This window comes from Myotis yumanensis, unplaced genomic scaffold (genome assembly GCF_028538775.1).
Source record: "Myotis yumanensis isolate MYYU_CA2020_CCGP unplaced genomic scaffold, mMyoYum1.0.hap1 SCAF_18, whole genome shotgun sequence".
NCBI lineage: Eukaryota > Metazoa > Chordata > Mammalia > Chiroptera > Vespertilionidae > Myotis > Myotis yumanensis.
Window position 1 is genome coordinate 24,431,020 of NW_027223769.1, and position 26,364 is coordinate 24,457,383.

At 41.1% G+C, this 26,364-nt stretch overlaps 2 protein-coding genes, 1 non-coding gene and 1 pseudogene across 10 annotated transcripts in view; all 4 read right to left on the bottom strand.

Annotated features, from left to right (window-relative positions):
- The window catches only part of AP1G1 (adaptor related protein complex 1 subunit gamma 1), an 81,728-nt gene extending 78,039 nt beyond the window's left edge, over positions 1–3,689 (bottom strand). The window contains exon 1 of the mRNA XM_070398750.1: positions 3,367–3,689. The gene's annotated coding sequence lies outside the window, so the exon portion shown is untranslated. The remainder of the gene's footprint in view (positions 1–3,366) is intronic.
- Positions 3,690–9,752: 6,063 nt separating this feature from the next.
- On the bottom strand, positions 9,753–11,882 carry LOC138997352 (small ribosomal subunit protein eS6-like; annotated as a pseudogene).
- On the bottom strand, positions 11,640–25,077 carry LOC138997031 (IST1 homolog). Of its 8 annotated transcripts, none has more exons than XM_070398404.1 (10): positions 24,996–25,077; positions 24,560–24,598; positions 23,338–23,450; positions 21,075–21,255; positions 20,491–20,578; positions 19,501–19,584; positions 17,193–17,303; positions 14,905–15,093; positions 12,591–12,633; positions 11,640–12,134 (listed from the first exon to the last, which is right to left on the bottom strand). In XM_070398404.1, exons 3-10 carry the CDS (start codon positions 23,423–23,425, stop codon positions 11,944–11,946), a joined length of 975 nt encoding a protein of 324 aa, XP_070254505.1. In that variant the 5' UTR covers positions 23,426–23,450; positions 24,560–24,598; positions 24,996–25,077; the 3' UTR covers positions 11,640–11,943. The 8 variants fall into 8 exon arrangements, with proteins under 8 accessions (XP_070254505.1, XP_070254502.1, XP_070254500.1 ...); XM_070398401.1 differs by having other exon boundaries at positions 23,338–23,737; XM_070398399.1 differs by having other exon boundaries at positions 23,338–24,491.
- Positions 13,885–14,013, bottom strand: LOC138997506 (small nucleolar RNA SNORA66). Its single transcript, XR_011468965.1, has one exon. It is a non-coding gene; the product is annotated as a small nucleolar RNA SNORA66 (small nucleolar RNA).
- Positions 25,078–26,364: the final 1,287 nt, after the last annotated feature.

Consider the following 26,364-nt stretch of genomic DNA (forward strand, 5'->3'; position numbering starts at 1 on the left):
GCCTTAACAAAAAAATAATATTTTCTATGCAAAAAGGCAAATGAAAATATTCTGCTGTTTGACAAAGATGATTTTCAAATCCTATAAGCCAAGAAATATAAGAGCTTAGATAAATCTACATATTCTCCTAATTTTAAAATTGCTTACTACTTTAAATATTAACCTGAATGAAAGAACTGAATAAACTTAACAAAGGGATGAAAGAAAGCAAATAAAGATTGAATCACAAACACCAAAAACAGCTAAACAAGTTGTTGGATTTTGAAGAAAAGTTATTGTTGTAGACTTTCTGACACTAAACCCAATAATAATTAAAAATTTTTTATATCAATTAAGTCCCTCTATATACACAAAACTTTTAAATCCTCATCAAATAGGAATTAAGCATTTCAAAAATCTGTTTTGGTAAGTAGCTTCCAAATTCAATTTTTTAATTAAAAATAATCTTTTGAGCCCTAGCCAATTTTCTCAGTGGATAGAGCACGAGTACTGAAGGATCCGGTCAGTTTTTAAAATTAGGAGAACATGTAGATTTATCTATAGTCTTATATTAAATTCTGGGCAAAGGTACATCCTTGGTTTCAGGCTCAATCCCCCACCCTGATTGGGGGGGGGGGGGGGGGCGTGTGGGAGGCAACCAATTGTTTCTCTCTGAGTCTTCCCCCTCCCTTCAGCTCTCTCTAAAAAAATCAATGGGAAAATATCCTCAGGTAAGAATTAACAAAAAAAACAAACCTTTTGAAAAATACTTGTTCAACTTTTTCAATTGGTATAGAAAGTTTTCATAAACCACAAAAACCCGGGTTTGTTTCAGTACACCATTGATTTCATTCAAGACTACTTTAAAAAATAAACAGAAGGTCACCAAAGGTTTTGCTGGCTATTTTTATACTTTATAGTTTCACTCTCAAATCTAGAGCTTGCTGTCAATGAAACAGACCAAAGAACTGCTCCCAAAAGAAAATGAATTAAGGTTTCCTGAACAATAATTTAAAGTATAATTGCAACACGGTTAGACAAAGCAGACATTCAAGTCTGTCTGTTCTGATCAATCAACAGTGCACTAAACACCATTTTGCTTATAATTTGTAAGACAAAAAGACACTTTCTTCAGTTGAATGCAAAACATTTAAATACCAGTACAGTGTGCCACAAAATGAACTGAGTTAAATAACACCTATCTAATAGCTCTTCCAATAACTTGTTTTAAACCTATAACTCAGAGATGAAACATTTCAGTAGCAACTACAAGGACATATTTAGTAAATGAGTGAGTATTCCACAATGTTTGGTATTTGACAGTTGCTTTAAATCAGAGGTGGGGAACCTTTATTCTGCCAAGGGCCATTTGGATATTTATAACATCTTTTGATTTAATTTAATTAATTTAATATAAATTTATATTGCTATGAAAAAAAGCTCCTAGATTTATTGCATTTCGAGCCCTGCCTGCGGTTGCCTTGGCAGGGACAGACCAAATGAAGGGCCTGAAGTTCCCCACCCCTGCTTTAAACCAAAAATAAATAAATAACTCCATAGCTTCAGAGTAAATACACAAATAGTAACTAAGATATTTTTTTTAAAGTCTCCTTAAAACAAATAAGAACACTGACTATTTATAATGAAAACATTCAGTCTTCTACTGAGACATCATATGACCAGTACAGGAATGTACTACCTGATAACTTGACGATAAGAAAAATGCATTTGTACATGAATTGGAAGAATTAAAAGATTTGCCCCAGTTCAAGTTATACATTTTACTTTCAGCAGTCACTGGACTGTAATCGCAAATAAATTATTTCTCTTTTGAAAATGTAAAAACCCAGGCTAAGATGACATAGAGGTGATTCAATTACACATACTAACTTGAAATGTGGGAAACCATCAGAGAATTACTGTGAAATGCTTTTTATTCAAGCATGCTATACTGCAAACCTACTTCAGTGTAGAATAAAAGCGGTGATCCCCCCACCTCCCCTCCCCCCGGTGAGGCTCAACAGCTTGAGCGTCCACCCAGGAACCAGGAGGTCGCGGGTTTGGTTCCTGGTCCGGGCAGGAGCCCTGATCCCCAGTGGGGATGCGTGCAGGAGACAGCCAGCGATGTTTCTACCTCCCCGTCCCTCTCCCTTCCTCTCTCAAAATAAATAAAAACATTTTTTAAAGTGGTGAGATTACGGGCACCTGGAGGATCTATATTTTTAAACTGAAGGTTAACATATATATAGTCTGGCAAATATTACCGGGAGCAGAGGACGTGACTATTTAAAATCCAACTATTCCCAGGAAAACCCAAGTATTTTTTAGAACCGGTCAGCAAAGATCATTACAGGGCAAAACACCTGAAAGTTAAGATCACTAAGAAATCTTCATTCACTCCTCCCTCTGTTCTCTGAACTAATCCCTACAGCAGCCAAAAGAAAAGTTACATTCCTTTCTACCTTTATCAGATTAAGATTCTTCTTCACAGGCAGATCTTCATGCCCAAAGACATATAACACCAAGGAAAATACATTAAGTGTCCATAAGCACCAAAAAGCTAAACGTTCGGCACCAGAAGGGATTCCACACATGAGAAAACACCTGACAGCCTCCTCCCTACCTATTCCCCCCCCCCCTCCAAAAAAAAGCCATTTAATCAGCTTCATAAACATTTACTGCACCAGTACACTCCGAGCGAGTGCTTCGACGGATCTCCTACCTACACCAAAGCCGAACAGGGAAACAGAATCAACCGCCCCGACGCTTTCAGGCGGTCGGGAAGATCGGGAGAATTATTAGAAACGGACGTCCGCAGGATCGGGAGTGAGACAGGGGTAAGCAGTACACTGGAAGGTGAGTTTACACACACACGCACGCACGCACGCACAACGGAAAATTAGGAAAGAAGTTGGTCGGAAGATTAGGAGGAGGCGAGGCCGACGTCCGCTTCTGAGAGGACTCCTGGCACTGCAGGTGCAGACAGCAATTAACTTAGCATGTGGAAATGCCGAAGAGTTCTACGGAAGACCTGACTCGGGTGCAAGATGCAAAAATGTGGATACGTGGCTCCCCGAAGGAGCCCTCAAAGAAGGGTCGCAGCCCGACCCAGTCAATGGGTCCAAGGAGGCGGGCACCGGCCGGGCAACTCCACCGCGCGGAACGCAGTCGTGCGCACAGCCTCCCGGTCCGGGGCCTCGGGGTCCGCAAGCAAGAAGTCGGAGCAGCCCCTGGGGCTCCGGGCCCCCTCCTGGCCCAGCCTCTCTGTCCTCGCTTCTCACCCCCCACAGCCTGGGACCGGAGCCCTGGGAAGCTTCCGGCCGAGCGCTCCCGGCAGGCGTGGGGCAAAAGCAGCAAAATGCTCTTAGCGCTGTGAGTGACACTCACCGGCCCGAAACCTCGAATGAAACCAGCAGCTCCGGGGGCGGCGGCAGCAGTGGCAGCAGGAACCGAACATCCAAAATGGCGGCTCCCTCGGCCACACCACCGCTACGGCGGGCGGAGGGATCCTTAGGAGGAAGGGAGTGTTTCCCTAAGTTCGCACCCTACCGCAAAAACCTCGGTCCCTATCTTCCTCTCCTTGTCGACTCCGCGTCCTCTGACGGCAACTTCTCGGGCCCCCCCTCTCCTATTCTCCAAGAAAACTCGGACCCTGCCGAGGACTATTTGCCAAGGAGGAGGTGACTGCTCCTGGCAGAGCGACGCAGAGCGTAGCAAGGGTCGGGGCTGTCACTGATGACGCGAGACGCTGCTGCCGAGTCACCGCTGCGAAGAGTCTGAGCGAGAAAGATCCGGCTGACCCTGGAGCCGACGGACATTGGTTCCGCTTGGGTGGGGCGGGGCGGGGCGGGGCGGGGCCACCAGGAAGCGACCCGGCCACCTGAAGGGGGCGGGGCTAGCAAGGTAGCCTGGGAAGTGGGAGAAGCGGAGCAGGTGGGGCCCCGGAGCGCTGAGCCGGGCTGAGCCGGTCCTAATGCACGAGATTCCTAAACTCTTTCCTCTCACCTTTGAAACCTTAGCTTTCTCTTTAGGTTCAAGTCAGGAACGTGCTCCAAGGGGTCTTGGATTCTGTGGTTTTATGGTATCCTTGCAACATATTTTATTTTTTAAAATTAGAGAATGACAGGAGAATGGATTCCAAGCCCAGATACCGTCGCAACCTGCATGGGACGAGTTGTTTAAACTCTTAGGGCCTCAATTTCCTCATATATCAAAAGAGCTAAAATCCTTGCAGAATGGGCTTTCGGACTGACTTCATGAACTGATGACCTGAGCCAAAGACAGTCTAACCAGACGGTTACTGGCTTGATAAATAATTACTAACACCTGATAACGAATATTTTCCGTGTGAACATCAAGACAAACCATGATGTCTTGGCCCATTTAAAGGAAAGGTGACCTACCTAAACGAAAATCCTTCAGGTGTATTGGCAATGAAGTACCCGCCAAAGCAAATAAAGTACAGTACCTGGTTAGATGCCAGTGATAACTAAACTAACCACCAATCTGGAGTTTAGGACCTGTCATAGCCGGGCTCATTCAGGGATGTCAAAAGGTTTTACAGAAATTGGACTGAGTACAATTTTGTTCTTGCACTTACTGGGGCATGTCAAGTGGCTGGGGGGGGTGGGGAAGGCCAAGGACATAATAATAGTAATTATTTTTTATTATTAAATATTGATACCACACACTGCTTATAAAAGCGTTTTCATATGTATAATATAACTTGACCTCCCAACAATCTGAGTCAGACTAGATAAGCATATATAACTTAGTTTTACAAATAAGACTGAGGCTCAGAGAAACTGACATGCTGACTCTCCCTCTCCGGTCCCCCTGGGGTTCTGTATACCATGCCACCTTGCAAATCAGAAAAGGGTACCTGCTCTGGCTGCTGTGGGTGGCTGCGGTGGTTGGGTGTCATCCTGTGGACCAAAAGGTTGCTGGTTCGATTTCCAGTCAGGGCACATACTCAGGTAGGGGGCGTGCAGGAGGCTGCCGATCCATGTTTCTCTCTATCTCTCCCTCTCCTCTCCTCTCCTCTCCTCTCTAAAAATCAATTTTTAAAAAAATCTTTTCTTTTTAAAGCTACACACCCACCCACACCCACAGGCAGGGTAGAATCCACCAAGGGCAATGGTTTGGGGAGCAGAATGCTTATGGAATTCAGTCGCCTCATACCCACTCCATGCTCTAATATACAGTGCAACTCTGGATCACAAAGCTAGTAAATATGTACAGTTGTACAGCTGACGGTCAGTACCCTTCGGTTCCTCACAGGAGGATTCAACCAACCACAACTGGAAAATAGGTGGGAATAAAAATGTTATGTTGTTGCTGATGTGTACTATGTAGTCAGGCCTACAATGGTTGACTCGGTAACTAAATATGTACAACTTTTTGTCATTATTCCCTAAACAATCCATCATGACAACTAGTTATATAGCATTTACATGGTATTAGGTATTATAAGTAATCTAGAGATGATTTAAACCATAAGGAAGGATATGCATAGGTTATAGGCAATTACTATGCTATGTTATATATGGGATTTTAGCATCCTTGGATTTTGGTATCCATGGGGGTCCTGGAACCAATCCCCCACAGATACTGAGGGCTGACTGGTAGTGGTGTAAAATTAGAAGACCATAATTATGTCTTGACATGGTTTCCTCTGAGGTATAGCTATGCATGAACACATGTTAAAATACTAGTTTGAGACTCCCATAAAAGTAAGGAGTTTGCAGGTTGCAAAGCAGTTAAAATATTCCATTTGCAAGGTCACAAAAATTTGCTTAGAATTCAAATTTAAGTGTTTACCATTGGGAACCACCAAAGAACAGTTAAACCATCTTATTAAGAAAGAGGAAGGAGCTTTTTTCTACCATTCCAAATGGAAGATAATTAAAGAGAAAGGGCAGACATTATAAAATGTAAAGCTCTTCATGTATTTTTTAACATATTTATCTTTATAATTACCAAATTCCTCCTTTAATGCAACTGAAACTGAAAGCAATTGACCAAATATAATAGCATAGTCATCATTATCCTGGGATCTTTAGTTTCTGAGGTTAGCAGTTGAAATTTTGGGAGATTTACTCCCCACCTACTCAAACATAATCCCTAATTTCAGATAAATTTCAAATAAATTACAGCACATCAATGAAATGGAATACTATGCAGCCAATAAAAATGAAGCTATAGCCCTAACTGGTTTGGCTCAGTGGATAGAGCGTCGGCCGGCGGACTGAAGGGTCCCAGGTTCGATTCCGGTCAAGGGCATGTACCTTGGTTGCGGGCACATCCCCAGTGGGAAGTGTGCAGGAGGCAGCTGATCGATGTTTCTCTCTCATCGATGTTTCTAACTCTCTATCCCTCTCCCCTCCTCTCTGTAAAAAATCAATAAAATATATTTTTTAAAAAATGAAGCTATAGCTCTAACTTTATCATAAACTGACAGATACAGATTTTTTAAAACATATTACAAAATGGAATAAATGAGCTTGTAAAAAGTGTCTACTACTGTATATACATAGGAAGAATAAAGCTAAAATATAAAAATGGTCATCTTTGAAGAGTAGGATTTAGAGGACTTTTACTTTATTATGTTTTGTTGTTGCAAGGAGCATACTGTGTTTTTATTTTTTAAAATAAGACTTTTTACATATTTGGGGAAAAGTCCTTGTAAGATAATGCAGTTTTACAGGTCTAAATGCTTAAGGAGATTTTTGTTTTTTAAACAGTAACAGCCTAAAAAAAAAAAAAAAAAAAAAATTTAAACAAACAAACAAAAATAAATAAGAAACAACAGCCTGAAAGAATGAAACAAATTTCCAGGGAGAGATAATGGTTAGGAGAAAAATCAGTATTTTTATGGTTTTGTTTATTATTGATAACCTGGGCATTACAACTTAACAAATAATAACAAGCAACAAAAACAAAACTTTAGTTTCTGGCCGGGAGTCAGACCACTTGAATGCCAGTCCTGGCTGAGTATAACTCACCTTGTGCCCTGAGTAAGGTGCTTACCATCTCTGGGCTTATTTCCTCAGCTAACCAATATTTATTTATGACTAGTCCTATAGCATAGTAATTAAAAGTGTTGGTTTCTGGTGCTAGATTTTTAGGGTTTAAAACTCAGCTCTTCTTCTCTTTATTGTGTGACTTACAGCAAGTTACTTAATACTATATCTGACCCCTTCTGAACCTCAGTGTACCCATCTGTAAATGGAGTTAATAGTAGCATTGGCATCTTAAGGCTGGTGTGATAATTAAACGAGCTGATACGCTTGAAATACTTAGAAGGGCTCAATAACTACTCGCTCTCTTTAGGATAAATATTATCATCCCCAGTTTAGACATGAGAAAACAGAAGCTCAGAGAAATTAAATGATTTGTCACACCTACATACAGCAGAGACCAGACTCCAGTCTAGACCTTTCAACTTTGAATATACCTTTTGGCCTATATAGTAATCATTCAGCAAACATGCTGCCTGACTCTTTCCACTACACCACACTGTCCTGGGGTTTCAGAATCTGTAATGGACATTTCAAAGGAGACTGTCCCTACTCTCCAGATAATGATGATCTCACTGAAGAAAACTAGATTTTTAAAAAATCCTCAAATACAAAACAAAGTCAATGATATTATTACTCAGTAGATAAATCCTAGTTCCAAAAAAAAAAAGCAGAGAGGTGAGAGATCAATGACTAGGAGCCAGAGCAGTGAAAAGGGGCTTTTGAGAGACATGACATGCAGTTGGAATATGCGGTACTGGAGGGGGGTGGGGGGGACCCTTAAGTGGCTGAGTATCATCAACGGAAACCATTTGACCTTTACAGCTGATGAGGAAAGCCCTCCCTGCAGAAATACGGTCAACGTCTTTCACAGGGAACTCCTCCTACTCTCCATGTGCCAGAAACCTCAGCCAAGAAAGGAGAGGGAAGAGGCGACACAACCCTGTAGGAAATACAGGGGCATAAGTCCAAGAGGTTCCACTGGCCTGTTTTGTTATGGTCTGCATCGCCCGAAGCTCTAAATAAGCCTGAAAGTCAGAGAGAAATGAGTCCCTCTGTTGTGTATGTAATGCTCTTGCAAATGGGATTTTTACAGTTATTTTTAGCATGGTGCCTAATCGCAATTTATCCTGGCCTGAGAAAAGGGTTGAGGAATTAATCCTTCAGTTATGACAAAAGCCAGAAGAGAAGTAAAAAAATTAAAATGCCACCCTGGCCGGTTTTGCTCAGTGGATAGAGTGTTGGCCTGCAGACTGAAGGGTTCCAGGTTCGATTCCAGTCAAGGGCATGTGCCTTGGTTGCTGGCACATCCCCAGGAGGGGGTGTGCAGAAGGCAGCTGATCGATGTTTCTCTCTCATCGATGTTTCAAACTCTCTATCCCTCTCCTTTCCTCTCTATAAAAAAATCAATAAAATATAAAAAAAATTCTAAAAATTAAAATGCCATACACTCTTTGACCTCCTACCAAGAACATTAGGAAATCTACTACATGTTCCTTCAGAGTAAAGGCCAAAGCCCAGAGGATATCAGGCTCAACCAGTCACTTTCTTTGCTTCAGAGATATTTTAAAAGAGGCAGCCCAAAGTGCCACCTGAGAAGTTTTGCATCATATGCATGTTATATTTGCATGTGGAGTAGTTAGACTTTGCTTGTAAATGAGTCTGTAAATGAGTCTATATGATCCTGAAAGGGTCATAAATTGCTTTTGTTCTCCTCTTTAAAAATTTTTATTGATTGATTTTAAAGATAAAGAGAGGAAGAAAGAGAGAGAAACATTAATTTGTTGTTCCACTTATTTACGCATTCATTGGTTCATTCTTGTATATGCTCTGACCAGGGATTGAACCCTTAACCTTGGGGTGTCAGGGAAAACGCTCTAACCAACTGAGCTACCCGGCCAGGGCCAGTTTTGTTTTCCTTTAGGTGCAGAGCCCCATCCTTGTTTCTTTAAAAAAGTCAGTCCGGCAAGTTGCTTTAAAATTAGCCTGGGAAGTCCAAAAGGTGTCAGGACAGGTTACTAACTGGGGCCGCCAATTCCTGGTACCCAGTTCAGAGAACAACAAACTGCTTCTTCACCAAGCCCCTCGCCTGTGCCAGAGGATGATCTATGATTCCAAAATGGTGCCGGGGTGAGGCATTTACTCCTAGGCGTTTCCTAGGAGAGGCAGCCAGCTTGCGGTGCAGGTCAGTCCCTGGCCTTGGATTTCAAAGATCCTTCTAAAGCGGTCAGGGCTAACCCAGTACTCTTTGAATAAACTTGTTTTTTATCAGAGAGGAAAATCCTAGAATGAAACATTCAAGACAAAACTGATTTTTTAAAAGAGAGAATATGTATTCAGGTATCGCTCCTTTCGCATGCAAAAGGGGCAATGTAAACTCTCCTGGGCATATAACCGAGGATCCTGAAATGAAGATTCTGCATCACCAATAATCGCATTTAAAAATTAATTTATCGCCGAAACCGGTTTGGCTCAGTGGATAGAGCGTCAGCTTGCGGACTGAGGGGTCCCAGGTTCGATTCCGGTCAAGGGCATGTACCTGGGTTTCGGGCACATCCCCAGCAGGAGGTGTGCAGGAAGCAGCTGATCGATCTTTCTCTCTCATCGATGTTTCTAACTCTCTGTCTCTCTCCCTTCCTCTCTGTAAAAAATCAATAAAATATATATTTTTTAAAAAATTAATTTATCTTTTTTCTTCTTTTTCTTTTGAGATTTGATGATTGTTCTTATGCATTTGTTCCTCTTAGAAAAGTCTCATTTTTGACTGGAATCGGACTTAGAGGTAGAAGCTCCCAGAGAGGACTCGAGGCAAATCTTTTCTTTGGCCTCCTTCATTCTCTTCAGCCTTTCTGTGGCCTCTTCCTTCTTTTTCTTATAATGTTGTTTCTGCAGAGCAACACGCTAACATTTGTGTTGCAGGACACTGGGAGTCACAAGACACTGAATCTTGGGTGCTTTGGTCTGAGGTTTCTTTCCTCTTCCTCCTCCTCCTCCTCCTCCTCCTCCTCCTCCTCCTCCTCTTCCTCCTTCTTCTTCTTCAATATGTTTTTTATTGATTTTTTTAGAAAGAGAAGAAAGGGAGAGGGAAAGAGAGAAACATCCATGAGAGAGAACCATCGATTGGCTGCCTCCTGCACGCCCCCCACTGAGGATAGAGCCCACAACCCAAGCATGTGCTCTGACCAGAATGGAACCCTCCACCTCTCAGTGCATGGGTCAATGTTCCACCAACTGAGCCACACTGGCCAGGGCCTTACCTTCTTAGTTTAGGGGCTGTCTCTCAACATATAGGCAGACATCATCTTCTTTAGAGAGATTGAAAAGTTTCCGGATTCTGCTAGCTCTTATGGGTCCCAGGCGACATGAGATCAGGAACATCTTTCTCCCCTTTTTTAAACAATGACCAAGCTGAGAACACTGAGTTTGGCATCTGCAACGTAGCCCTGAACAGATCTGCACTTCCTCTCTCTCCAGTCCTCCTGGGTCTATAACAGGAACAGCCCTTAGCAGCAGGCAGACACAGCCGTGGGTCAAGACACCCTGCTTCCTGGGGAAACCTGGTTTGTCATTCCCACCACTGCTTTGAGTCACATAACCCTTTCGTTCTTCACCCAGAGCATCAGCAGCAACTTCTTTCTTTTTATTTTATTTTAATTTTTAAATATTTTTTTATTGATTTCAGAGAGGAAGGGAGAGGGAGAGAGAGAGAGAGAAACATCAATGATGAGAGAGAATCATGGATCGGCTGCCTCCTGCTCACCCCACACTGGGGATTGAGCCCACCACCCGGGCATGTGCCCTGACCCAGAATTGAACCGTGACCTCCTGGTTCATAGGTCAACACTCAACTATCAAGCCACTCCAGCGGGGCAGCAGCAACCTCTGTGGCCATACGCTTCTCATAAAAGGTACAAAGTTTGCGTTCATCATCCACTTCCATGAGTTTCTGGCAGCCAGTGGCTGGAAAGAGAGAGATGTGCAGCTTCTTCCTGAAGCAGCCAACCTTGACATTTTTCTAAGAACCTAAAACTGCTCTAAAAAAAACAGTCTCTTGAAAAGAAAAACAAATGAACAAAAAATACCAGTTACACAAGAAACAAACAAAAATATAATTAATTTTGCCATCTTGTTTTCTCAGCTTCTCCTTTACCCAGTCTCATAGAATCATTAATATATAGTCCAATAGAACTTAGCGGGGAATAAAAACTAGAAAGAAAATTCATGTTTATTGAGAACCAACTGAGTGCTAAAAGGCTTTACATAGGTTATTTCTTTTAATCGTCATTATTTCCCCCATTTTATAGGTGAGGAAAAGAAAGCTTACAGCTAGTAAATGTCAGATTCAAAATTTTAACCGAGGCATACAGGATTCCACTGATTTCCAGAAAACCCTTTTCTTATTCACTCTTAGTGTTTGCACATTCCTTAGGATACTCATTTTTTTAGAAGACACACATTCCTCTAGTTCTTTAGCTCTCTCATGCACATCTGACAAGAGAAGGTATCATTTACCAAAAGTCTTGTTTATAGCTAGTAAGTACAGGGATGAGATTTAAATACACACCCTTCTGCCTCCCTGGGAAAAACAATAATTACGCGAGAAATAAGAATCTCAGAGAAAATGAAGGTTTATTGGCTATTATTAATAGAATTCTGTAGGTCAGGAATCTTCATCTAAGAATTACAGAATTTTAAGGAACGGAATTACAAAATTTTAGAATTCCATAGAATTTTAGAACTTTAAGAAACAGGAATAATTATATGATTATATGTAGATGCGCACAGAGACATACACACACATTATTACAGACAGAGAACCATAGAATTTAAGGAATGGAAGAAATTGTAAATGAGAAAACTTCAGACCCATACATCGGTGGCCATATTAAAATTTGTGCCCAAGGGTTCTAATTCCCAGGCAAGTACTCAATCCAGGATTAAGGAATTATGTGGTTTTCTTCAGCATTTCAAGTCTCCGGTCAAGATCTTCAAAGTCAATTTCCTCAGAGTCATAAGGGTCAATGGAAAGACTTGCTTGAGGTTTTATATCAGGCAAATCAGGCAGCATAAAGTTATCAAAACCAATCTTGGTTCTTGATGCTGGCTTTGGAGAAGTTTGAGGGTTGAATCCTGGACCTGTTCATTTCAAAAAATGTAATTAAAAGTCACAACAATATGTCCCCCAGAATGAAATCCCAGCCTCAAAGACTATTAATGCCTTTGAAAGAACAGTATATAATAGGCTGGAAAACTAGACAATTTCCCCAACATGGAAATGGTGGTAATGGTTACACTGTGTTGGCAATCTTCTTCAAGGGCAATTGGAAATTTTTTTAAAGGCACAATTATTCAAAACATGTGACAAGATGATCTAGTACAGTAGTGGTTTTAAAACTTTATCTGTATTAAGATCTGTTTGAGATCCATATCCACTTTGATAATTGTTAACTATTATCAGGGAACATTCTGTACTCCGGGTAAATCACTAATAAACTTCTCTCACCAATGGAGGAATGACAGTCTTATAACAACTGAAATAGCTTCCATGACTATCAAGCAATTCCAACTACTACCAGGATTCCTTATACTTACCAGGAACCAGTATAGGACGCAAATCATTCTTAAAGGAGTCATTCTGAAAGAAAAGAAAGATCACTGGGAAGCAACTGGTTTGAGTTCCAAACACATATTTTGTTCATAGTAAGCCTTCAATAACTATTTCTTAAAATTAACTTAAGTGAACTTCATCACAATCACGCTGCCTTCTCGTTTGAGGCAAAGTGTACGGATGCCTTCTGGAAATCAGCCTTAGGAGTGACTATGGTTTTTGCTTCTTCGGTCACCTGTGGCCTCATACAAGAACGGGGAAGTCTTTTATCTTCCAGTCTAGAAATGCTGCTTGTGAAGAATGATTCAGTTTAATAAAATCAGAGGATTCTTTCTCCAACAAATAAATAGCACCAAAAAAAAAAAAAAAAAAAGGAGAGGTGGGGAAAAGGAAGTATTAGAGATTAAAGAATTAAAGAGACATATCAACTGAACATAATGTGTGGATCTTTTTGGATCTTGATTTCAACAAAATAACTGTAAAAATGCATTTTTGAGGCAATCAGAGAAATTTAATATGGGTTGAGTATTATATGATATTAAGGAATTGTTTTTCAATGTGTTAGCTTTCATAATGACATTGTTTTATATTATAAAAACAAAGGGTTCATGTTAGAAATATATATTGAAGTATTTACAGGTAAAATTATGTAATGCCTAATATTTGCTTTAAATTCCTTCTCTCTTAGGAAGAAATAGGTAGATGAAATAAGAGCAGCAGAATGTTGATAACTGTGGAAAATGAGTGATGAGTATGCGAAAGTTCAGTATATTGTTCTCTCTAATTATGAATATGTTTAAATTTTCCATAAAGTTTTCTTCTTCTTTTTTTTTACAGAAATGTTATTTTTAAAAATACAGCTAAAGAGGACAAAGCTGCTCTAGCCGGTTTGGCTCACTGGATAGAGCGTCGGCCTGGGGATTGAAGGGTCCCAGGTTCGATTCCGGTCAAGGGCATGTACCTTGGTTGCAGATACATCCGCAGTAGGGGGTGTGCAGGAGGCAGCTGATCGATGCTTCTCTCTCATCGATATTTCTAGCTCTCTATCCCTCTCCCTTCCTCTCTGTAAAAAAGCAATAAAATATATTTTTTTTTTAAAAAAAGAGGACAGAGCTGCGTTTAATTTGTAATAAGATTTCAATACATGCACTTATTATTTTAGGCTAATTTTCCCAACTCCAACTTTTGTGATACTGTCCTATTACCACACAGTGCCAAAAATCAAATAAACCCATTAGCACAATATTTAGAATCATTATTAGCAGTATCTGGTAGTTACACTGTCCTAGGATAGAATGAACTACCTCAGTAGCTTCTGAGGCTAATACATTTCTATCACCACAATTACTTTAGCAAACCTGATTGCCTCCATTTCTGCAACATCATGCAGAGTTAGTGATTCTTCTTTTTATTCTTAAATCAGAGGACTTGTGCTCTTGGTGGTATTGCCAAGTGGTTAGGCCCACAAACCGAAGGGTTGCAGGTTCGATCCCCAGTTGAGGCTTGTGTGAGAGGCAACCAATCCATGTGTCTCTCTCACATGGATGTTTCTCTCTCTCTCTCTCTCTCTCTCTCTCTCTCTCCCCTCCCCCCATCTCTTCCTCCCCCCCCCCCCCTTTCTAAAACTCAAAGGAAAAAATATTCTTGGGTGAGGTTTAACACACACACACACACACACACACACACACACAACCAGAGGACTTGCACTCCAAAAGTAGAAGCTGAACAATACACAGGGTGTTAATTCAGACAAATAATTTCAACAAGGAGTTTATGCCTAAAACATAAAATCTCAAAAACAGCTCCATGGGGCCAGATATGAATAATAAAACAATTTCTTTTTACTTCACCCTGAAGGAACAAAGAGGGAAGAAAATTAATGCCCGTGGCTCTTTACTTTTTACGTATTTGACTTCTCTAAATTTGTATATACACCCAGTTATGAGATTCTTATACTATTTTCATGAGAGTAAACTGTTTCCACTACATATAAATTGAATACATCTCATCTGAAATTCGAGCCTAAATCACTGTACATAAAAGACTTTCACATTTGTCGAGCTCGTACAAATGTTCTTTGCAGTCTATACCGTGGTATTGTCCAGAGCTTGATGAAAGGCTGTATGTGGCCCTATTTTCTCATGAATTTCAGCACAAAAACACATTAAATATAAGCTAAATAATTGCCTTAAAAAAACCTCACAAAGATCATTTTATCGCTCAAAAGGCCCATTTAGAAATATATGCTAGCAGTACTGACAGTCTCATTTCAGATTCAACTTCCTTAGCCATACTGACCTGTCTTCCAGGAGGAAGGGGTGAGAAACAAGGGACCGGGGATGGCACAGGTAAAGGCTCTGGCGCAGATATTGGTGATGCCCAAACTGGCTGCCCAGGTCCTGCTACAGTTCCCCCTCCTCCGTCAAGGGCGCCTTTCTTGACCTCCTCGGTAAGTCCAACACTAACCAGGTCTGCCGGGGCTTCAGCCTGAAGCATGAGGGCGAGAATAATATCAGGTCCTCGATTTATTACACCTTTGTTTATCGCATACCTACTATAGGCCAAACTCCTTGGAACACACTGGGGAAGAAACAGTGAGCAAAGAGACATGGTTCCTGCCCTCAGGAAACAGAATATAGTGTAAGTCAGGGACGGCGAACAGCAACCTCAGGCTTTCTGGCAGACACGCTTCTTTTTCCCTCTGTTTCAATGACTGTGTTCTCAGGGCCTATGAGGTCAGTCACTGTGGCCCACCAGTGATGCAGAGCTGAGCATAAATATGCATCCTGATGTCTGCGAGAAAGTGCAGCAAATCGTATCAGGGGTAAACTCTTATAAACCAGGCACAGTACTGGGGATGCCACAATGAACACAGCAGACAAATGTCCCTGCCCTCCTGGAGCTGATGATATTCCAGTGGGAGAGACAGATAATAAACAAGATCACTGTGTTAGATAAAGACAGGAGTGATAGAGAAAAAAATATAAAGCAGGGGAGAGGGAAGAGGTGGACATTTTAGAGAAGGTAGCTAATAAGGGCCTCACACTGAGAGTGGGTGTGGGCAGCCTCTTCAGTCCTAGGAAAGCCATTGTCTATTATTCTAAGTGAAAGAAAAAGTCACTGGGTGGGGGGGCGGGGGGGGATTTAAAAGCAGAGGTGTGACATCATCTGACTTGGGTACTAACCAGATCTCTGAAGGCTGTATTGAACATCCATTAATGAGGAAGAGGAGTAGAGAAGCAGGAAAAACAGTTAAGAGCCTCTTGCAATCATCCAGGGAAGAGGTTAGTGCAGGTTAGCTCAGGATACTGTCAGTGGAGATGGTGAGGAGGGGCAGGATGCTGTCTATATTTAGAAAGTAGAATAACCAGGACTTGCTGAAGATTGGTTGGGGGCTAGCAGTTGAGAGAAAGGGGGGAGTCAAGAGATATCAAGGTTTTTTGCCCTAGCCTAGAATCCCCATGCACTGTAGAATGAATGGGTTCTTGGAAGGGGTAAGTCTTACCTGGTAAGAGCACATGTTAAGTTTGAGATGCCTCTGAAATATTCAAGTAAAGGTATTTATATCAAGAAAGTGGGTGCATATATGGGGATGGAGTTCATACCAGCCTAGAGGCCTTAGCTAGTGATATACTAGTATGACTAGCAAAGTCCTCACCATGAAGATGGTATTGAAAACCAGGATGTAAGATAAAATCACCCAGAGAGTAGGGAAGAGAGAGAAGAGGTCCAAGGCTGAGCCCTTGGGCACATCTCTACTATCATTTCATGTAGCGTTTACTTCTTCACAGTCCCTTTTGGTATTATCTATATTTTTACAATGTGTCATTTTTTTCAAAAAAACATATAACTCTTTGAAAGAGAAAAAAAATGGGTAAAAGAGTCCCTATCAGGAAACCATCAGGAACAAAGCATCAGAAAAGACAAGCGTGCCCTTTAACCACAACCCAACATGATGCATGCTGCTCATCCATTGGAAGGCAGCCCAGTAGGAACACAGAGGACGGAACAGACTTCCCTTGTGGCTTCATGCCTGCACTGAGCACACGTTTGGTGCCTGAGGACAAGGCTATCCTTTATAAAGTTACCACAGACAATTTTATCAATGGCTAAGATAAGTCACTTCCCATATGAGGTGATTTGAGAGGCGTTAGGGAGAAATCCCTCTGGCCTTAAAACAGTCCATGACCACCTTGTGGAAGCTTAAGCCACCTTCTGTGATAATAACGATGATGATAAAAAGCAAAATTTGATTACATCTGTGATGGGCCAGGCATTGCATTTAAATCCCTTGTACGTGTTAGCTCATTTAATCATCTCGACAAGCTTATGAGATTTGTTAATAACTATTAACTATTATTATCTCTCTCCTATTGTTAACAACTTAGAAGGGTCATCTGATGGTTACCAGAAGTCAAACTCTGTTAGGAAAAGTATGTGGGCGGAGAAAAGGTACAAATTTCACCTGATTTACAATCCTGACAGCTACCCCGAGAGCCACATTCATAAGTAGAAAAAAAAAAATCTTCCAGTGCACAATAAAAACCTCAGCTTTAAATCAATCCTCCCTTCTTGAAAGTACTCACCTTGATGGTTGCCTTGGATTTATATGGCACATTATAGTTCTTAGCAATTTCTATCAGATACTGTTCCACTAAAACCTGGGGTAGACTGTTCACATTTAATTTACACATTAGCTGCAAAATAAAGAACATAACAAGAGTTGGTCACACACACACACACACACACACACACACACCTACAAAATAAGAAACAAAAAAAGTTTAGGTGATTTTTCACCTCTGCATCATTGCTCTTCATCTTTCTGGTCACTGTTATTTAAGATGTATGATTTTTAAAAGAAATATAACTTAACGCCCTGGCCGATGTGGCTCCATGGGCTAGAGCATCTTCCCATGCAAAGAAGAGTCTAGGGTTTGATTCCTGGTCAGGGCGTGTACCAGGTTGTGGGTTCAATCCCCTTAGGAGTGCATATGGGAAGCAACTGGTAGATGTTTCTCTCTCACATCTCTCTCCCTCTCCCTTCCTCCTTCTCTATAATCATTGAAAACCATATCCTCGGGTGAGGATTTTTAAAAAAAAAGATATATAATTTAACAACAACAAGGAGGGGCCCTCCTTATAAGACAGCCCTTTCCTGGGGTGAAGGAACCTCAAACCAAGTAGAATAAGAGAAAAAAAAATAGACATAAAAATATTGTGAATCAAGAATTCTGATTTTATGACAAGCAATTGAATTATGTCAGAGGTACTATTCACCATACACAACAACCAGTACAGCAAGATATGAAGGAATCAGAATGGATACCCTGAGTGGTGAGAATGTCCAACAGCCTGAAACAACTACTTCAGCCAGATGCCTGCGTCCAGCTGAATGTCAGTCCCAATTATGTAAGATGTTCAAATTTTGAAACTTCAAAGTTGCAATAACTTCTTTTGTATTATTAGGCCAATTACATTTAGGAAAATGAATGTTTTCTTAATAAAGAATCAGCCCAGGTGGTATGGCTCAGTGGTTGAGCATCAACCTATGAACTAGGAAGTCATGGGTTTAATTCCTGGTCAGGGCACATGCCCAGGTTTCAGGGCTCGATTCCCCCTAGGGGGCGTGCAGGAGGGAGCTGATCAATGATTCTCTCTCATCATTGATGTTTCTATCTCTCTCCTCCCTTCTCTGAAGTCAATAAAAATATATTTTAAAAAATAAAGAATCATCTCAGTTTTATTGACTCTAGTTTTTGTTTTGTTTTTTATCCTCACCAGAGGAGGGAGGATATTTTTACCATTAATTTTTAGAGAGAGTGGAAGGAAAGGGGAAGGAGGGAAGAGAGCAAGAAACATTGAAGTGAGAGAGACACATCGATTATTTGCCTCCCACATGCTCCCTGGGGATTGAACATGCAACTGAGGTACGTGCCCTTACCTAGGAATTGAACCTGAGATACTTTGATACGCAGGTCGACACTCTAACCACTGAGTCAAACTAGCCAGGGCTACTCTAATTTTTCTTAATTGAGGTAACATTGGTTACTAACATTATATAAGTTTCAGGTGTAGAACATTATAAATCAACTAGAAGCCTGGTGCACGAATTTTGTGCGGGGGGCGGGGGGGGGGGGAGGCGGGGGGAGGCAGGGAGGAGGGGTCCCTCAGCCCAGCCTGCACCCTCTCCAATCTGGGACCCCTCGGGGTATGTCCGACTTCCGGTTTAGGCCCCAGGGATCGGGCCTAAACGGGCAGACGGACATCCCTCTCCCAATCCAGGACCGCTGGCTCCTAACCCCTCTGCCTGCCTGCCTGATCACCCCTACCTTGGCCCCTGCCAGCCTGATCGCCCCTACCTTGGCCCCTGCCAGCCTGATCGTCCCTACCTTGCCCCCCTGCTGGCCTGATTGCCCCTAACCACCTCTGCCTCGGACCCCTCTGCTGGAGGCGACCTGGCTGATCAGGGGAAGGCACCACCCCCATCACCTCACTGCTGCTGCCACTGGTGGCCACCATGGCTGCCTGAGCCTCAGGCCAGCCCTAGGCAGCGGCCATTCGCAGCTTGCCTGAGCCTCAGGCAGCCGCTGAGGCTTTGTCCGGAAGGACATCCACCCTAATTAGCAATTACCCTTTTATTAGTATAGATATCTGTATACACTATAGGGTGCTGACCATCAAAAATCTAGTTCCTATATATCACCATATATTTTACCCCCTTGAAAAGATCTGAGTCCCCTAATCCAAGATCTTTATCCAAGTTCCTCCGCCTCCAATGCAAAAATTACTTCTATTATTCTTTCACTCTGCACAGAATTGTGTGTTCTGAGTTTGCTCAGCTTTTCCCAGACTTCTTGGTTTAGAAAAATGTGCCTCTGGAAGTGGTACTACCCGAGAGCTGACAGTTCCAATCTCAGTGGTTCGACACAGCTGACCATACTTTTGGCTGTACTTTGCACACAGCTGATCAGATACCTGCAGCAAACCATCACCAAGAAAGAAAGAAAGGCAAAATGCGTCAAGTTATGGCAGATTTGCTTTCAATAAAGAACAACCGAAAGAGCGAAAACCACTTTCATGTTATCTCCCTGGAATGATGTTCTTTTAGCATCAAACAGCAATGACAAAATAAGCACTTTGCGTCCTAGCCGGTTTGGATAGAGCATCAGCCTGCAGACCAAAGGGTCCTGAGTTCGATTTTGGTTAAGGGTGCAGGAGGCAACCAATCGATGTATTTCTCTCGCATAATATTTCTCTCTGTCTTTCCCTCTCTCTGAAAATCAATGAAAAAAATACCCTCAGGTGAGGATTTAAAAAATAATAAAGGCAAATAAGCACTTTGCTTTGTTTTTAAGTATCTGATAAACCTCTAATTCTAAACACCGTATAAATTATGATACCCTTTCCCCCATAAAAGAAACTTACTTTCAAGTTTTATTTTATTTATTTATTTTAAATATATTTTATTGATTTTTTACAGAGAGGAAGGGAGAGAGATAGAGAGTTAGAAACATCCATGAGAGAGAAACATCGATCAGCTGCCTCCTGCACATCTCCCACTGGGGATGTGCCCGCAACCCAGGTACATGCCCTCGACCAGAATCGAACCTGGGACCCCTCAGTCCGCAGGCCGACGCTCTATCCACTGAGCCAAACCGGTTTCGGCCAAGTTTTATTTTTTTAGGCAAGGTCCCACCCCTCCCCCCCTACATTGTCATTAAAAACAGTATTTATTTTTCAGTTAAAGACTAACAGAAGAAAATACTTTTGGAGGGGGTTATTCTTTAAGAGAAGATAGGATTCCCCAAGTCTAAATGAGTAACATTAGTGATACTCTCACTTACAATCACGGCACATGTAATTAAAACTCATCAAACTTACTATTTTCAGCTCAGGCACCTCTGACTGGAGTCGAGGAGCTGCCCAGATTAGTGTAGACACAGATTCAGCCAGACCAGAATCCAGTTCCCTAAGCAAAGCACAAAACCATGAAACTCAGGGCTTTCTGCTTCCCTCTTTCACTGCTTCAAAGGTAGTCCGTGGACAAAGTTCAAAATATAATGTTATAATAAAATTTTTAAGCTGAAATTAGAATATGGACTTCTATGTACATATATGTATGTAAAAGTATATAACACACATACTTGTGTTTATACACACATACATACATATAAGTATACATATATAAACTGAAAGGAAATATACCAAAATCAAATCATCATTCCAGATTTGGTGATCATGGATTTTTTTTGGCTGTATTTTCCAACATTTCTACTACAAGTTTATATTATATTTTTACAGCTGGGGGGGGGGGGCATCTATTTGGTTCATTTTTAAATGGCTCTTTGGACTGACATATTCTTTTCAAGCAGAGACAAAGTCCCAAAAAGTTAGAGCCATAGGGGGCAGGGATGCCTTATCACTCCTTTGAGCCTGAGAAACAATGCCAGTTCAATAGGTCTCACTTTGTGGCCTGGATCAAGCTAAACCGGGCCAGCAGCAGGTCACAATACAGCTCCAGGATCTCCATGGCCTCCACGAGGTAGTCTTCCCGTATAATGTGCTCCACTCGGATCCGAGCTCGTTCATCTTTCCCAGCAGCCAGATGGTCAGCGACCTCCTTCCTTGCTTTCTGGGCCTGCTCGGCTGCAGCATAAAGCACACACTTAGAAAAATGGATGTGTTTCAGATAAATGCTAAGCTGCTGTTACACCCATCCTAATATTAACAAACATTTATTGTGTGTCCAGGTTATAGTTTGTGTTACAAATAGAACCCTGGAAGGTCAAGATTATTATCTCTTTTTAAAAAAAGAATCAATTTAGCCTGGCTGTTGTGGCTCAGTGGTTGAGCTTTCATGGTTGGATTCCCGGTCAGGTCACATGCCCGGGTTGCGGGCTCGATCCCCGGTGGGAGGCGTGCCAGGAAACAGCCGATCAATGATTCTCTCTCATCATTGATGTTTCTATCTCTTTCTCCTTCTCCCTTCCTCTCTGGTAATCAATAAAAACATTTTTTTAAAAGAAATCAATTTAAATAAGACAGGGCTAATTTGCTTTATTTATCTCAACTCACTCAGGTACTTCTTGTTTAAATTTCTTCATTTGTAAGAAGAGTATAAAACTTATCTAGATAATAATATGTATCACTGGATTATCAGGATCAAATAAAAGAATATGTGAGCATGCATTTTAAAATTCACAAGTTCTGTGGATGTCATCAATGTCATCTTCATTGTTCATGGTAACAAACGGGGAACCACTGGATTTGGCTAAATTTCATTTATTTGGGGTACTTTCCTTAGGCCCCTAATACCTACATAATGCCCAAACACCCGCTGCCAAGATTACTTTGGCTAAGTAATGCCCCAAAATCAATTTGAAACTTTGAGCAACTACTACCTCTCTACCAATAAATTATACAGGGTGTTCCAAAAAAGGTATATACACTTTGACAGCTGATAGCTCAATTTTGAAATGAAATGTATTTTAATAAAGACAGTCTTTATACTTATTCAATACATTTTTTGGGACACCCTAGATTTCTGGGGGCACTCAGAAAACTGCATTTATGTACAATACTTATTTCACTGGAATCCTCCTCATAATCAGAGATCATCAGATTTTCTATTTATCGAGGGGTTAACCACTCATGTGACCCACTGGAATGAGGAGAGAGCAAAAGGCAACAGAAAATACTAGTAAGTTGGACTTAAAGATAGAAGATTAAAAAAAAAAAAAGACGATAACACGTATTACCTCTATGTATGAGTGTAATGCTACTTGAACTGTCTCCTGATAAAAGAAATGGCATGGGTGGTGGTGGTGGTCGGGGGGTGATATTTGAAAAAGGATAAGGAATCCTTTCCAGAAAAAATGTGCCTGGGAGTTCAAACTTTATAGCTACTGCACATTTGAAAAAGTTTGACTAGATAAAGTTCTCTGCCTCAGTGGAGAGAAGTCCAGTAATCGGGATATTGTTTTGCATTTTAAACCTTTGGAAACATATTTTAAAAATTAAACTTTTTTTCCAGAGGCATGGATGCATAGAACAGACTGACAGATCTCAGAGGGGAGGGGAGGGAAGAGATTAACCAAAGAACATACATGCATAGCCCATGGACACAGGCAATATTGTGGTGAAGACCTGGGGAGGAGGAGGGACTGGGTAAAGGGGGAAGGATGGGGGACATCTGTAATACTGTCAACAATAAATTTTAAAAATGTAAACTTTTTATTTTGAGATCATTGTAGAGTCACTTGAAGTTTATAAGAAGTAATACAGAGAGATCCCAGGTACACTTGACTGAATTTTCCCCAGTGATAACATCTTGTAAAACCAAGATAGCGATATTGATACAATCAAGATATAGAGCTGACACTGGAAATTTTTTAATGATTTGATCACTGTAATAATCATTCCCACATTCACCCCAGTCAGAAACATTATTTTAATTCCAAAGTTGGTGTTTCCCTTTCTCCTAAGCTACAAGGGCCCTTCCTTTGCCTCTGTAACATGTTTCCTGAGTCCATTTCTTCTACACTTCTACAGCTCACTTCTACCTCTGTGACTTTCTAAATAAACTTTCTCTTACAGTTTGAAAACATATAAATTCCAAAGTTAGTTAGTAAGGTCTTAAGAGGTATATCAGCTGGCGCACTGGAGTTGAGGGGAGATTGCACAGTGATCAGAGAGGCAGCTGGCTGGCCTGCCTAGAGTATTACTCACTTTTCTTTCTTTCCAGGAGTTTTAGGCGATTGACAACCAGTTGCAAGTTGACTCGAAGGCGATCAGCTTTGAAGACAGAGCCGAACATGATTTCACCACAAGGCACAGCAACTCTGAGCAAGTTTCCCAGAGAAAGAGAGAGTTTATCAGTGTCATGGGAGCTCCAGTTTCTCAACATCCACTTCATTCATTCAACAAGCCCCATGGAATGAATTCCTGACTGCTCGGTAATGGCCTGGCTGCACTTGCTTCTCCACGGACCCATTCCACACACATGACTCTTGCCATTCAAATAGGGGTTATGTTTCCTCCAATTTATTCCAGTCGTCAGTGTTTTTGCTGAAACTTTTGAGAGTTCTGCAGGAAGTTTCTGACAAACATGAAAGTCTTTGGCAAGTATCTAAGGAAGCAGACAACAAAGTGTGATTCCCCTCCCCACAGGACATATTACTCACTAATGGAGAAATTGTAAGTCCCCCTTCTAAATAAAATATTAATGAATTTGAAAGGGAAATCCCCATAGGAGGAGATCATATAGCATTAGAAGCACATGGGAATGAGGACATAGAATTTTTCAGAGAATTAGATAAAACACAAGCTTAAAACATTGCACGTTTCCATATTTGGACATCCAATGCCAGGCACCAACATGTTCCTAGGGAAAGCTAAAATCTGCTCAGTATCTCAATAATTTCAATACATGCTTGAGGCTAGTTGTTGTCTTCTGCCACTGGCATGCAAAGTGGAAGCTCCTTTCCTAACATGACACCTGTACATGCTGAAGCACACAAGCAGGAAGATGCGACAGCAGGAAAAATGCCACCTCCTCCCCTTGTTATGACACACATGGTTTCCCAAGTTACAAGTACTTCTCTCTGGTTTGGTCCCTTAACGTCAAAAAAACAAAAAAACAAAACACCAAAAATAAAACCAAACTGGGATAATGGTCTGAGCTTTCCATGCCTGCGGTACAGGTCTAGAAAAACCACAAAGAGGAAACAGGCAACACGGAGAGCTGGTTTGAAACTCCTGCCTGCTCAGGGAGCAGAACCAGCCCGGCAGGGTTTTGTCGTTATTTTCCTACCAACAGGGTAGCGTAGGCTCTCCCATCACACAAATTCAGTCTGCACACATCGCAGGAATTCAGTATGAACCTAGGGGAAGAGAAGAGGTGGGAAAAACATTGAAGTTTAATTCTCCAGTCCCCAGATATCCCAAATACCTTTAAAAATCTCCTTTCAGTTCATCAGTTCTTTAAACTCTGTGGGGGGAAGAAAAAAAAAACTTGGTGAAATAAAACAGAAAGACTCTCAGATGAGATTGAGAACAGATAGCAAACAGGTTAACTAGGTAAGAGTACATAAATGAGGAAATGGGAGCAAAGGAATTAGCAAGGAAGGTCTCCCGGTGTGGGATATCTTTGTGAAATTTCATTCAACAACTATCTATTGAGCCAGTTACAGTGTTTAAGACCCCAGGTTTACTTAATAGAAATAACTTACATAAAGAATTATCCAGATATCAGAGAATAATACAGATTTTTAGAGAGATAAGGTAACTTTTGGTTATTTGGTTATTTTAGTGTCTTAAGTCTAAAAACTATGTTAGTTTACTTATCACTATTATTCCTGTTAAACAGACACGATGGAGCTTCCTACCATCGAAATGTACGACCAAAGAAATCAGGATTGCTTGGAGTAAAGATTTCTAAAACAGGAGACAGCAGAGAGATGACCCACCCTTTTGCAACTGCAGCACCAAACCAGGAAATCACCTGTGTTTCACCAATCAGAACATCCTGTTTTTTTTTTAACCAGACATGCCTTTGCACCACGTAATTGTAATTAATGGCTGGTAGTCAAAAACATTTTTTTTTTTTTTTTTTTTTTGCTTGCATCTACCTGTGTCTGCTCTTTCTGAAAAACAGACCTCGGAGTGTGTATCTTGATCTGGGAAAAATGAGCTACCCTTGAATACGCCTGGATGGTTCAAGGAGGTCTGTTTTATAATCTTAATGCCAGTTTAGTGAGCTAAGCAATGAACCTAGAAACCAGAATGCCAGCTAGTGCTAAAACAGAATCACTGAGTGACCACAGGACTTCCTTCTTGGCCAAACTGAGAGAGATGACTATCATGAGTAATATTAATATTCATGAAGCAAAGCCCTCTGATTTAGATGGCTACACATCAGTAGCTTCACTATGTTTTACCCACGGGTGCAAGGGGTGTGTGTGTGTGTGTGTGTGTGTGTATGTGTGTGTGGGTGTGGGTGTGTTTGTGTGTGCAGTTCAATAATTTTGATGATTCTTTGTCCCCATCAAGGTGAGAAAATATTGAAATTGAGATCTAAGGATTCCCTTGAAAGAATCTTAGAGGTCATACACTTTATTTGTATTTCTTTATTTTTATTTTAACTTATTTTAATATTTGTAAGGTAATATTTTCATTAAAAATCCAAACAATAACATAAGTTCCTTTTGTTCCTTTCGGCCACCATCCAATTCCACTTTCCTCTCCCAAAATAACCAGCATTAGCTAGTTGTTACACATCCTTCCACTCCTTTTCTATACAGATACCTATGCAACTACAATGTTATGTCTTTTAACATTAAGTACATGATATTGCACTGTACATGTTTGCCTATTTTTTTAACTTAAAATTTTTAGAGCTCTTCTATTTACATTTTACTCCCACCCCTTCATTTAATTTGAGCTTCTCATTTTGCAGAAGTGCAAACCCAAGTCAAGTAGTAAAATGACTTTCCTAAGGCCAGATAGGGACTCGTAGGGACCAGGGCACAGTCAGTACTTTTTAAATCAGCCAAAAAGCAATGATTATTTATTGAACAAAGTTTGCAGAAACTGCAAGGGGAAAAATCCACTCAGAATCCAATGTCTCTCCAACAGGCAAATGTATTTTTTTCTCAATTTAGTTTGTTTTTGTCTGTATGCAGAACTACTTTTTTTTTCATAGATGTATTGTAATCGAAGCACCAATTCAAATGGTGTCCATTTTATTTCAGTTAA